At 48.4% G+C, this 14,474-nt stretch overlaps 1 protein-coding gene across 2 annotated transcripts in view; it reads right to left on the reverse strand.

The window, feature by feature from the left end:
• Positions 1-323: 323 nt before the first annotated feature.
• GALNT17 (polypeptide N-acetylgalactosaminyltransferase 17) overlaps positions 324-14,474 on the reverse strand; it is a 436,592-nt gene continuing 422,441 nt past the window's right edge. For both annotated transcript variants that reach the window (XM_059896130.1, XM_059896131.1), the window contains exons 10-11: positions 2,643-2,810; positions 324-1,818 (exon numbers count right to left, since the gene is read on the reverse strand). In XM_059896130.1, coding sequence (XP_059752113.1) covers positions 1,690-1,818; positions 2,643-2,810 — 297 coding nt within the window. In that variant the 3' untranslated portion in view covers positions 324-1,689. The remainder of the gene's footprint in view (positions 1,819-2,642; positions 2,811-14,474) is intronic.

Here is a 14,474-nt window from a genome sequence, read left to right on the forward strand (position 1 = left end):
TGGCTGCCGGCAGCAGAAAGGGGCGGACCAGGACGCTCGGCCAGGTCGCCCACGGCCCTCCTCTCCATCACAGCTTTCTGCACCTACCTGACCCTTCTAATCTGGGATCAGCAGGGGGTTAGCAAGCAGGTGTCCAACGTCAAGTTCTGTCCTGCTTTGGGGGGAGGCGAGAGCAAGGGCAGGCTGGCCGTGTCCCCACCCCACGAAGTGAACGCTCTCTGCCTTTAATAAACCAGAAGCCCTTGCCACGTCCCAGGAAGTGCCTCCTGGCCCGGGCTCTGGAAGAATCAAAAAGCAAACAAGGCTGAGCTGGGAAGTGCTCATATGTATTTATTTCACAAAGGGGGAGATGATCACCAGTAAGATGTCACCAAATGAGACACTGTGAACCCCACACTGGGCAGGTACGGGCTTTGGTTCTGGGCAGGGCTTGGCCGGACAGCATGAGGGAGACAGACGGGAACTGGCAGGAGGGCGGCCTTCCATCTGGGGCGCCAGCCCAGCCATGTCCTCCTGGCCAGCCTGCCCCCCGCAAGCTTCTCAGCATCCTTGACCTGGTCTGGGCTGGCAGTAATGCGACAAGTCCAAGGCCACACCTCTACGTCTGCTCTACCGTGCACTCAGACGCACACGCCCAGACACACGCGCCACGCACTCGCCCCCCCAGGCACACACCCTCATACGCATGCACACTCGTCCATATATTAACTCTGATCTATAAGTGCACCCTAACCAGAGGGCAATCAGCAAAAAGTTATTACTCTTCAGAGGGGACTCGACTGCCTTCTTCCCTGCCAGCTGGCAGAGCACAGGGAGACACGAGAGCGTCCTCCAGGGTCCCGGCCCCCTGTGCTGTGCTGACGTCAGTCCTTAAGCTCCAGATGGGGGCTGCTTGCTGCGGTAGCCACTGTGAGGCCGGGTTCCCCGGCCCCTGGGCAGGCAGAGCAGAATGGGCCCGGCTGCAGCCTTGGGGGGCCCTCACAGCTGAGACCACCCCACGTGCTCTCTGGCTCCCTGTTGACGACACAGGTGGAAGAGCTGGTCCAGGCACATAGGATCCTGGTGCCCAGGTGACCGTGGAAGCGTCAGCTCCTTCCAGGTCATCTCGGGGGTGGGGTCCAGAAGAGTCCAAGGCCACCCGCTGGAAAGGTTTGGGGGGTGGCGATCTTGGGCTGTGAACAGGCATCTGGGCAGAAGCAACCCGGGGGACACGGAGTCTCAGGGCCTCGCTGCCTCCGCAGAGGAGGGGGAGCTAGACTGTGGCCCAGCACCACCCCCCTCCACGCTGTTGAGGGCTCGGGTGGAATTCAGAAGCTGCTGCTGCTGCTACGAGAGATGGGAAAAAGGAGGGGCCCCCGCCAGCCCCAGTCCTGCAAGTGGATGGGAAGACGAGCAGGAGATGTGACGTGTCACTCCTCGGTACCAGGTCCACATCCAGGCTGCAGGATACACGGCTCCCGTGCTCCCAGAGAAGGGTCAGGGAGCTCTGCCAGGGGGCATGAGCCTCAGGCAGCTGGATGCCTGATGGAGAGGCAGTGTCTCCATCTGGGCCCCAGGCTGCCCTGGGGAAGCCCCGGGAGGCCCACTGAGCACCTGCCGACTGCTTGCTGTTTCTCTCCCAGCGTGGCTGGTCCAGAGGACGCAGACCCTGCCCCGGGGGCCAGGCTCCGAGGGCCCCAGCTCCTCCCACTACTTGATGAAGTTCTTAATCGTCCACCTCTGCCCCGTGCAGCTGCGGAGGATGAGGTCGATGCCAGCCAGGCCTCGGCTCTCCACCTCCAGGCAGCGCCCCGTGCCCTTGTTCATGACAGCGCCATTCTGGGAGCACGTGGGGGTGAGAGGGAGAAGAGACAGACAGAGAAGGAGACAGAGAGATGGAGACGGAAAGAGACAGAGATGGGAACAGAGAGACAGACAGAGAGAGAGACAGGGACAAAGAAAGAGAGAGAGACAGAGGCAAGGATGGAGACACAGACAGAGAGACAGACAGAGACAGACAGAGAAAGATGTAGAGAATGAGAGAGACAGAGGGAAACAGAGAGATAGAAACAGAGAGAGATAGATACAAAGAGACAGGGAGAGACAGAGATACAGAGACAGGGAGAGGGGGAGGGAGGGAGAGAGAGAGACAGAGAGAGACGTAACCACCATAGTGCCCGGCACATGGCCCCTCTTGGGGAACAATCCCACCAAAATTCTGTGCACAGGGGGGAGGGATCGTGGGGCCTTTGGGCCTTCTCTGGGAGCCCTAAAGTCAGAAAATAAATAAGCTTCACCAAGTCTGAGTGGCTGAACCAGGTGAAAGCATTGGGAGGGGATGGTGTCAGGATGGGGGACTGCCCGAGATAGTCTCAATCTGACTTTCTCCATCCCTTTGGCATTTAGAAGATTCCAGAGAAATCACCCCAAACTCCCTCTCGAGATGTGTCAGAGCCCAGCCCGGCCTAGCGCTGCCGCAGGGATCCCGAAGGCTGTCTCACAGGGAAAGGCCCCAGGGATCCCACCTGAACACGCGCAGGAGTCCACGTGCCTAGCCTTAAGCTGGGAGACCTTGGGCTGCACTTTGCTGGCCGCCCTTCCCGGGGGAGCTCGCAGCATCCTCACGTGCTCTGGGCCGCCAGGTCTGTCCGCGGAGCACTTACCTGGATGAAGTTCCAGCGCTTGTACAGGCTGCCCTTGACCTTGTCGCAGTCCAGGAGCTGGGGCAGACGACTCCTGGAGTTGTCCACCAGGCAGCGGGTGTCAGGGAGGAGCGTGGTGGTCCCCAGGGCTCCCAGGTGCAGGAAGCCCTCCTTGGTGTAGCGGGCCAGCTGGGGAGAGAGCAGAGCGGCAGGGCCATGGAAGGTAGCGGTGAGACCACGAGGGACACATGGGTCACCCAGGACTTTGTCCATGCTGCAGTCCCGGCCACCTTCACAGGCCTGTCACACATCCACACACACACACCCAACTCACAGGGGCGCCCCGTCCAGGAAGCCCGCGGTTTGCTAAGCCTGGATACAGATTCCCTGGGCCACTCCCTGATTTCCTTCTAAGCACGTCCTCGGTCAATGTTTCAGGAGTCTGGCCTTCTGTTCAACAACGCGGGGAGCAGGAATAAGTGAAAAAGCGGGACATCTGATTTCTAAAGCTTGGCTCTGCTTCCAGCCGGCTGGGCCACCTTGAACAAGTCAATTAACCTCTCTGATCATCCGTTTCCTCCTCATTTGTAAACAGGGGTTAATTAAATCTACCCTGCTGCAAAAGGGCCCAAAGAGTCAGTTCACTGAAGAAGAAACAGGCATATGAAAAAGCATTCAACCTCCTAGGTATTAAAATAAATCAAAAATCAAAACAATGAGACACCACGTTTTAAAAAAAGAGATTATTTGTATTTTGTCAAGGTGAGCCTAAGATGGGCCGGAGGGAGGGTAAATTACTACAACCTTTCAAAAAGGAATATCAAAATATAAACAGTGTGCTTTTAAAATGTTTCTCTCCTTTGACCCAATAAATCTACTTTTAAAAATCTCGGGAATTCCCTGGTGGTCCTGTGGTTAGGACTCCACACTTTCACTGCCGAGGGTGCAGGTTCGGTCCCTGGTCGAGGAACTAAGATCCCTTCATAAGCCATGAGGTGCGGCCAAAGAAAAGAAAAAAGAAAAAAAAAAAAATCTATCCCAAGGAAATAATTAGAACTGTGAACAAAAGTTTATGTAGAGGGGTGGGGAGGAGGGGGAACTGGATGAGGGCAGTTAAAAGGTACAAACTTCCACTTATAATATAAATAAGTACTAGGGATGGAATGTACAGCATGATAAATATAATTAACACTGGTGTATGTTATATATGAAAGTTAAGACAGTAAATCCTAAGAGTTCTCATCACAAGAAAAAAAATTTCTTTCTGTTTAATTTTGTATCCAGGAGAGATGATGCATGTTCACTAAACTTACTGTGATGATCATTTCATGATGTATGGAAGTCAGATCATTATGCTGTACACCTTAAACTTACACAGTCCTGTATGTCAGTTATATCAATAAAACTGGAAGAAAAAAGTTTAGGTACAGGGTATTTATTGCAATGTTATTTCTAATGATGAAAAGGCAGAAACACCCTAAATGCACAACCCCGTCCTGGTACTTGCTCTGTGCTCCATGTACTGCAACAAATGCTAGGGAGCATTGGGTAGATTCCCAAAACGGCCACATCTTTCTATGCACCCTGGGCCATATGACTTTGCTGCAATTTCTGTTAGGAAGTGGAATCTGTTTCCTCATCCTTGAATATTGGTTGGCTTTGTGACTTGCTTTGGCCAACAGAATGTAGCAGAAAGGGGGATGCGTCTGTTGCTGGTATACACCTTGCATATTTCCACCCTCCTGGAACCCTACCGCCACCATGGCAGTAAGTCCAGGATGGCCTGCTGAAGGATGATAGCCACGTGGTCCGAATAACCAGCCAGTCAACCACCAGACAAGTGGATGAGGTCATTGTAGATCAGGCAGCCCTCAGCCGAGCTGCTGGCTGATGGGAGAGGCATGAATGAGTCCAACCCAAATCATCTGAGCCTGGTCCAGATCACAGAACCATCCAGATGACCCACAGACTTGTAAGCAATAATAAATAAATGCATATTGTTTTATGCCACTAAGTTTTGGGGTAGTTGTTACGCAGCAATAGCTATCTGATACACAGATGATATTGCCTGACAATCCTTCTCACCACGAGTTGTGAGTCCATACTAGTTTGGTGCCTTGGCCTCTCCTGACTGCCCATGTTGCTTAAAACCCTGTATTCCAACTTTTGAACACATACATTCACCTGTCTTTCACACTCCTTTGGGGCAGGGATCGTGTCCAATTTATTTCATTCTTCCTAGGAGACAATCACAGACCAAGGGCTCCGAACATGTTTGTGAATGAGCACATTACAGATGTGATGAGCATCTTCATTTACAAAATGCAGCCACAGCTATTGCTTTAAACTCCACAAACATGTTTTGAAGAGTCCTCTATGTGCCCAGGCTGGGAACAGGCACTGGGAATACAAGAATGGGGCTGTATTCCCACTGAGATGATTCCAGGGCAGGTTGGCGAGAGGCACGCACAATCTTCATGTCCATTCTCATGATCCTGTGAGGCGGCTGGAGCAGGAGCGATGATCATTATTAGTAGACAACGGATGCCTAATCCATTACAAAATAATATTACCAGCCAGCATGTATTGGAGGCATACTCTGCCCCATTTCTAGGCATGGTACAGAGAAGAAATAATGTAATTTCTACAATAACCTGTGAGGTAGGTGCTATTACCCTTCCCATTTCGAAGAAGAGGAAACAGGCATGAAGACATCTGGTCACCTGGCCGGGTCCTGGCTTTTATCCTTGGGTCCCCAGAGACTCGATGGTTGGCAGCCTTGGCCCAGCAGCTGAGCAGCAGAGGGACCTCCTCTCAGATGATCCTGGGTTCCTGACAGCCTGGGTGTCTCTGGCCAGGAATGGAGCAGAAAAGTAGCTCTGCCCCGGGACACAAGTGCCTCATCAGGGGATAAGATGCTCCGCAGGGGCTCTCTCTTCTGGTGAAAGCTGCTCAGAAACCCTCTGTTCTGATCCCCAAAGGGAGCCTGCCGGATCCCCTCAGGAACGAGTGACAGGAGTTTATTAAATGCCCTTGAGAGAGAGATGTGGTTAACATGTGTCTTAAACCCAAATTAGTTCCAAATCAGAATAACTGTTAAGAGGCAAAATGGTAAAACAAAAATCAGAAGCCCTGCCCCATCCCTCCTCCGACAATGTCTCTCTGAATGTGTTTAAATTCATCAAATGCAAAGTGATGAATGACAGCAAGCTGCCTTTATGTTCAGGGGAAAGATATACACAGCTGCTTATTGAAATTATGAATCAATCTATTACCCAGCAGGCACGTGAGCAGCGCTAAGAACATTAATTAACTAAGCGTATCTGTGACCCAGATGTTCAAAAAAGAGTGAAGCTAAATGCCACTGGGAGTTAGAAGCTCTCCCTTCTGAGGTCTTTTAGGACATGGAAACAGTAAGATCCAGACTTCCGGGACCTGCAAAAGGCCACATATCCAGCCCCCAGCCAGGCAGACGTCAGGCGGGTAAGGCAGGTGAGGAGGGCCCTGCGGGATTTCTTTTCTGGGGGAAGGTGGTTTCTCACACTGGGAACCTGTACAAGGAGGCCACATGCGTGGGCTCTACTGGCCTGGCCAAGAGGCCAGGGTCAGGGGAAAGGTGGTGAGTGTTGAGACCTGACATCCACCAGGTCCCCCACTTTCCCCAGTCCTGGATTGAGAGCCCATCTAGAAGTGCTCCTTCCATAAGGACCTCCGGCCGCCATCCTCTGCATGTCCAACTTGCTTTCCTGCCTCCAGGGCTTTGCTTCAGTTGTTTCCCTGCCTGGAAATGTTAGTTACTGGGCTCCTTCTAGAACTTTCTGGCTTCAACTCTCCTAGAGCTCAATGTAATTCTCTCCATTCCACAATGTCTCCTTTCACTCTTCCAGCCCCCAGTCACCTCCTCTCCAGTCTTTGGGACAACCATGGATCCATATTCTCTGGTGCCTCCCTTCAAGGCATGGAAGAGTCCCATCTCCTCTGGACCATCCTGTGTGTCCATTCACCAGGGGATGGATGTTTGGACTGTTTCCACTTTGGGGTTATTATAAATTATGCTGTTATGAACAGTCCTGTATAAGTCTTTATGTGAACATCAATTCTCTTGTTTATACAGGTGACCCTTGAACAACACAGGTTTGAACTAGGCAGGTCCACTTACACATGGATTTTTTTCAAGAAATATGTACTACATGATTCTCCATTGGTTCAATCTGCAGATTCAGAAGCACAGATAAGAAGGGCCAATTTCTCCTATATTTCCTCCTAACAAACATCCCAGCTAAGACTCTTCTGGGAACTGAACTGCTGCAGTAGGCTTGTAACTGGTCCTCCTCCTTCCATCCCTTCACAATTTCCATCTGGCCTTCCCAATCCTGCACGTTCAAATTCTATCGTTCCCTGCCTCAACCTTCAATGGCTCCCAATGCCCACGGATTTATGAATAAACTTGTAACCATGATCTTCTACTATAGGTCCCCAACTCACCTTTTGTTTGAACTCTTTGATTCTCGGCTTAGTCTGACAGATGACTTGAAGTTTCTCAAAAAGAGCCAGCAGTCTTCCCTGAATAAATTATAGCCCCACCCTACCCCTACCCCATCTCGCTTCGTTCCACAAAGCCACCCCACCATGTGATCTATTTCAGCTTACATACTTGTGTAATATTAATATGCCTTTCCCTGTTACAGATTTTTGTCATTGTTGTTTTAGTACTGCAGCATCCCACCCATTGTTATATAGCATAAGGACCAAGAAAAGTATCTCGCGAGGAGCAAAAGCTCTATAAATGTCTTTTGAATTGAATGGGATTATTCTAGATTTGGCTGCTGGGCCCATGAGAAATAAATGTCATTATCCACAACCCTAATGCATTAGGAAAAAACCCTCTGAGCTCAAATACAGTTAATTCTCATTTAGGAGAAAAAGGAATTTTCTATTAGAAATGATCTAAGAGGCATGTAAAACTATTAACCCACATTTAACAGCCTTGAGGGAAAACTCAAATATGCAGGTTATAGCCAAATAAACAAAAACCAGCCAAATAATTGTGGAATAACTCTGGAACACAGCAAAATCTATCGGATTGTCAATAAAAACATGGCTTGCAATGGCTTTCATATTAAGGGTCTTTCTTATCACTTTAAAATCAGGCCTACTGAGGGTAGAAAACCATTGCTAAATGAAAAATGCAGTTTCTCCAGCTTCTACCCAGGAGACAGAGAGATGGGTTCCGTTGATTCAAAACTGCTTTGGGGTGAATTTATTTGTTTGTTGCATGGCTGAAGCCACAAGAGTGGTTTCTGGTGACTACGTGTACATGTGTACATTTTAAAAAACAAATAGACTTTCTCCATCACTGTCTAGGGCATGCCAGAACTCAAACTGAATACAGAAAAAAAATATTTCAACTATATCTCAGAGTGGATGCATAGTGCCTGCCGGGAGCCGGGGTGGAGAAAAGGAGCAGGAGAAATCTCTGGCGGTGGGTGGGCAGGAATGGAAATGGAATGGAAACGTTCTGTAGTTTGATTGAGCAGGGAGTTCCACAGGTGTGTACCCCTGCCAGAACTCCTCAAACTGTACACTTTAAACAGAGGCAGTTTATTGTACCGACCTTATACTTCAATAAAGTTGATTTAAAAATCTATCTGGGAGTTTGGAAGGCAAGCTATGGAACCAGATACATTTCCCGTAGAGAGAGCCAGCTCCTGGGGGGTGGGATGGTCCCCAGGACCTCTCTCCTCAATCTTCTCCCATCCACCATTATGACCCACCATGCTGGATTCAAGCACGGTATTTCCAGAAAATGCACTTGCTACTTGGAATGAATGGGGAGACATATTTGTGCTACAAAACCTTAGGTTGATTTTCCTGCAGACGGGTCCAGGAGTGGATGGATTGGGGCAGTGTCCCTGGAGGTACGGGGATGGCAGGGTCTGGACCACACAGCTTTGTGGCGAGAGCTAGGGGCCTCTGGGGGAGGGGTCCTGAGGGTGGGGAGCACCAGGATGAGGGTCGGAAGAGCCAAGTGGGACGGGGGATGGGTGAGCAATATAGTCCTGTCCAACTTCCCAAGGATCAGGAGCAAATTCCTAAGCAGGCCTGCCAGCCTCACCCTGACTGCTAAATTGGTCAGAGGAGCAAAGACTCTGCTTTGCAATGAGACAGACGCTATTTTTCAGTAAGCAGATGCATGTCTTTCTTGTCTCTGTGAAATAGGAAGGTAGGATTATATCCTGGTACGGTATGGAAATGCTGGCAAACATTTTTTTCCCCTTTTCAGCTGATCTTAGTTAAATCTGTCTCACCTTCTCATTCTGCCAATTCAAACAGCAGCCTGGCTTTGTGCTGTGTCATCAAAGGAGAGAGCATATTACATGGTTAAGGACTCAGACTCTGGAGCCTGTTTCAGAAATCCAAGCTCTGCCACTAAATAATTCTATGACCCTGGGCCAGTTCCTTTGCCTTCTGGAAGTCTGTTTCCTCATCTTCAGAATGGGGATCATTTTAGGATTTATCTCATGGGGTAGTTATGGAACCAAACAAATTAGTGAGAAGAGGATGTAGTGTATAGTAAACCCTGTGTGTCTGTTACCCTTATTTCCCCAGACCTCACACACCAGTGGAGAACTGGGGCCCTGTTCCTGCTTCACTACAGATTCCTTTCCCTCCCTCTCGGCTCCCGTGTGGGCTCACGTGGCCAGCATCTCCCAGCCCTAGCTCCCTCCCGACACTCAGCCACTCCAGGCTTCCCGCTGTCTCCAGAACCATCTGCCCAGGGGAGGCCGCCCCAAAGGCTTCAGCAATACTGCTGGGCAGACCAGAACCCTCAGGCAGCTACCCAGCCCATCAAGCTCCCTTGGGCTGGGTGTGTGGGTTTCTTGGGTTGGACACTCGACCCCCCCCATCCCCTACTGCTCTGCTCCTGTCCTTCCCCTCCCCTCCCCCACTTCCCTTCCCTGGTTTGGTCCAGATCCTACATGCCCTTGCCTGGAATGGGCCAGATTCCTGAAAGGGTTGGGCCTTGAATTGGACTCTTCACACTCAGCATCCCCAAAGCCACTGTGTGTTCCTCGGATGCCTGCCCTGGGGCGTTAGCGCCCACGGCCTCTCATCTTGGACTCTGCCCCTCTTGCAGTGCCTCTGCAGTGCGGGAAGGAGAGCTCAGCCTGTTTTCTGCTCCTGGCATGTTCCCTGATGAAGCCAGGCAAATCATCGGCTAGAAGCCAGCCTAGATCAGCCTGGACCACCCGAAAATCCAGAGCCTTAACAGAGGAGTTAGACGTGGGCCTGGTTACGATGTCCACACGTGAGAGCAGGTGTGAAGATGCTCTGAGATGGAACCAGCCCCAGAGATTTAGGACGAGGCTTCCATCATCACTGAACACCCATTATACTCCGGGCCTTGCTCTGGGGCTGTTCATTCGTTCATTGGCAGGATGTTATTCAACCCATGACAATGACCCTACAAAAGTCAGGGCACGCCCTCTTTTTTTTTTTTTTCCAATGAAGACACTGTATTTTTTCCCCTCGATTCTAGAAGCCAAAACTCCCACTGGCACGGTGGTTCCTTTCATGTTGCCCATCTCCACCCTCCCAGCTGAGCCCACCAGTGTATGCTGGTGCCTGTCCCAGCCTGAAGCCACCCTGGGCTCACCCCAGGGCCACCACACAGGCTTGGCCAAAGCATCCGGCCCCTTCCCCCTGCCCCAGGAGTTAATAGACCATCCGTGTGTCCTTCATTCAACATTAAACATTTGTAGGTTGCCCACCATGTGCCACGGCCTCTTCATGTTCCACAGAGAGAACACGTCCCTGGAACTCTCTGGAAGAATGCCCTTCCCTGGAATTTGGAGGCTTCAACCTTGTAAGCTATGCTAGGTGAGCTAGAAATTGTAGGTCTTGGAGGGTAAACCTGGGCTGGTGGATCAGTTGATTTCCATGTCTCTGTTGAGGCGAATTCATAAATTCCTCTTAGGAAAAAAAAAAAAAAAGCCTACATTTCTGCTCCAATATCCCATAATTCGATGCAGGGGAAATTATAGTTTTACTCAAATTCAGATGACAGACATCTGCTTTCTGAGCATTGATTCTCACTGTTCTCTAGATTTTCCACTAATGTTTTAGAAACATAGCTAGTTTCTTTTTGTTTAGTCTTTTATTCCCCTTATTCTGCTTTTAAACATGCTTTCAAGTGCCGGCCCCTCGTAGCCACTTCATCTGTCTTCTCATCTTCCCTCAAAGTCAAGCTTCCAGAAAGTTCTCTCCATCATGTCTCCACCTCCTCACCTCCCTTTCTCCCCTGCGCCCAATCCAGTCTGGCTTCCTCTTACCCACGGTTTTTTTGTTACTGCACTGAACACGCAGTGCACTCTGGCTACTGGCCCTCTGGGCAGCAGCGTTTGGCTCTGCTCTTCCTGGGTTGGTGTGACACCCACCTTTCTGGTGTCCAGTGCTCTGGCCCCATCACCCACTAAACGTGGAGCCACACTAGGGTCTGTCCTAGGACCCCTGGCCTGCTGTCCCCTGGGACGCACCTGGAGCCCCATCGGCCTCTGCAGCTCTGCCCTCAGCACTGAGTTGGAATGTTCAGCTGCCTGGGGAGGACACCACGTTGGGATTTCCAAAGCTCCACCCCCAAACTCACATGGCCCACAGCAGAACTCAGCATCGGGACCCCAACCTCAGCAAATGGCACCACACTCTACTCGTCCAGCCAGGGACTTGAGTGTCACCTTCATCTCCTTATCCCTTTCCTCAACCTCTCAACTATCAACTCCAGTCAACCTGACCTCCTGAACAGCTTTATAAAACTTGAAATAGTTTTAGTTGAAATAGTTTTAGTCTTACAAAAAACTTGCATAAATAGTACAGAGAGGCCCTGTATGCCTAACACCCAACTTATCCTAAAGTTAACATCTTCCATCATCATGATACAATTAGCAAAGCCAGGGAATTAACTGGTACAATCCTGTTAACTGATCTACAGACCTCGTGGGAATTTCCCCGGTTTTCCAACTATGTCCGTTTCTTCTTCAGGATCCAATCCTGAATCCACATTGCATTTCATGCTTATGTCTCTTGGTCTCCTTTGACCTGGGATAGCTCCTCAGTCTCTCGTTTTTTGTTTGTTTTGTTTGCTTGTTTTTTGTAAAATACTAGTTTTAATCTTGTTTATTTTTCTATCTTTTGAAGGCTTAGGGGGACCTCAAACATACAAAATCTGGTTAATCATGATCCTTGGTTCACAAACACTCTCATCTTTGGTCTAGGCAGAACTGTTTTTTCTCTTCAGTTATTTATTTTTTCCTTTATTTTTGCAATGACTTTGACACTTTTGAAGAGTACTGGACAGTTATTTTTTAGAAGGTCCCTTGATATGGGCTTGTCTGATGTCTTCTCATGATTAAAATTAAGGTTATAGTTATACATTTTTTAGCAAGAAAACCAGAGGTGATATTGTGCCCCTTCAGGGCATCAGATTGGGGGTTCGTGGTGTCTTATTACCAGTGACATTAACCTTGATCTTTTGGTTAAGGTGGTGTCTTCTGGGCTTCTCAATTGTAATGTTACTATTTTCCCTTTACAAAGGGAGATAATTTGAAGCTTTGCAAATATCTTCTTTTCTAAAAATTTTTATACAACACACTTTTAATTTATTTAAACAAATAAAATATATAATATACTAATGATATACACATTACACAATACATGTTCTAAATAGTATTGATAGAACAATTACAGTAACTCTTTATTGAGTATCCAGTACTGGTTGATTTGTGTCCAGATAAGGAATAACAATCATTTAAAAAAAAACTGAGTTATGCGCTTCCCTGGTGGCGTAGTTGTTAAGAATCTGCCTGCCAATGCAGGAGACACAGGTTTGAGCCCTGGTCCGGGAAGATCCCACACGTCACGGAGCAGCTAAGCCCATGCGCCACAACTACTGAGTCTGCACTCTAGAGCCCATGAGCCACAACTACCGAGCCTGTGTGCCACAACTACTGAAGCCCGCGTGCCTAGAGCCTATGCTCGGCAACAAGCCACCACAATGAGAAGCCCGTGCACCACAACGAAGAGTAGGCCCTGCTCACAGCAAATAAAGAAAGCCCATGCTCAGCAACGAAGACCCAACGCAGCCAAAAAATATATAAATAAAATAAATAAATTTAAAAAATTGAGCTATTACTGTCATGATTGCCATGGTGATTTTCATTTCCCACATCCTTTCTACAATTTTTTTTAAAATTTATTTTTGGCTGTGTTGGGTCTTCACTGCTGAGCATGGGCTTTCTCTAGTTGCTGCGAGCAGGGGCTACTCGTCCTTGCGGTGCGCAGGCTTCTCACTGCGGGGGCTTCTCTTGCTGTGGAGCACGGGCTCTAGGCGCCCGGGCTTCAGTAGTTGTGGCACGCAGGCTCAGTAATTGTGGCTCGTGGGCTCTAGAGTGCAGGCTCAGTAGTTGTGGCGCACAAGCTTAGCTACCCTGCGGCATGTGGGATCTTCTCAGACCAGGGATCGAACCCATGTCCCCTGCATTGGCAGGTGGACTCTTAACCACTATGCCACCAGGGAAGTCCTCCTTCTGCATTTTTTAAGTGGACTCTACTGAAAGGAAGAGCTGTCTCTCTCCCACCATTTATTTATTTATATCAGTATGTACTTGTGGACTTTTAAAAAATTATTCTATGGATGGCACTCCAATAGTATTGTTATTTATTTTGTTGCTCAACTAGCTCCAGCTTTGGCCATTAGGAACTCTTTCAGGGTGGCTCCTGTGTTCGTTTGACAAGCCACCACCTCCTTTTCAGAATTTCCTTTTATTCTGATGTCACAAGATTTTCCTTCTGGAAGCATCGAAAATCTGGGCACTAGATGTTTTCATTGCTACCGGGGTTTCATTGCTTCTAGACCCTCTCAGAGCTGGGAAATATATGTATGTATACTAACCTGTGCACACATTTATTTTTTTTTTTCTATATTTTTTACAAACTTATTTCTACGTTTCTATATATGTGAATATGTTTTACATATGTATATGTGTGCATATATAACATATAAAATAAACTCATCCTGATCCTGCCCATTCCAGCCCAATGCCCCAGGATTCAGTCTAACCATCCCTTTTTCCTTGTGTGTACCCTCTCCCCAAGAGTGAGAAACCTGGTTCTCATTATCCCTACTTTACCTACTTACTTGTTCAGTCCTACTCTATGTATACAGTAGCTTCAGAATTGTTAGCCCAGACCCCTGCAGAAAACAAGCTTACTTACTAGAATACAGTATATGCAGTGGTTCCTTTTTCTTTAACCTTATAGGATCAAGTCAAAATTGTCCAAACAGTTCCCAAGTTACTTAGATTAGTGATGTTCTTCCCCATCCTTCCGTATGGTTACATAATTCATATATAATCTCATTAGGTTCATTTTTCACCATTGGCATTCCATTTTGGGTCCTGTTCCCCAAATTCTAGTTGAATTTATTATTATTTTTGGTCACTTGAAACATCATCGTAGTTCTAAGAGTCAGATTTGTGTATAAAGGGACCCAGAGAGAAGTGTCCCTTCATTCCTTCTGTCCTGCTTCCATTCCCACGTCCTTTCCATCCCATTCTCACCCACCCCCTGTAGGTAACCAATCTCATTAGTTTCTGGTTGGTCCTTCCTGCATCTTTTTTGCACAGATGAGCAGATACAGGGATTTATTTTTATATTAGCATTTGTCTTAAATAAGGCTTAGCATGCTATATGTATTCTTTTCTACTTTGCCTTTTTCACTTAACAGTATGTTAAAATCACTCTGTATTAGTTCATAGCAATCGCCCTTGTTAATTTTCATAGCTGCATACTACTCCA

The sequence above is a fragment of the Balaenoptera ricei genome, chromosome 15 (assembly GCF_028023285.1).
Source record: "Balaenoptera ricei isolate mBalRic1 chromosome 15, mBalRic1.hap2, whole genome shotgun sequence".
NCBI lineage: Eukaryota > Metazoa > Chordata > Mammalia > Artiodactyla > Balaenopteridae > Balaenoptera > Balaenoptera ricei.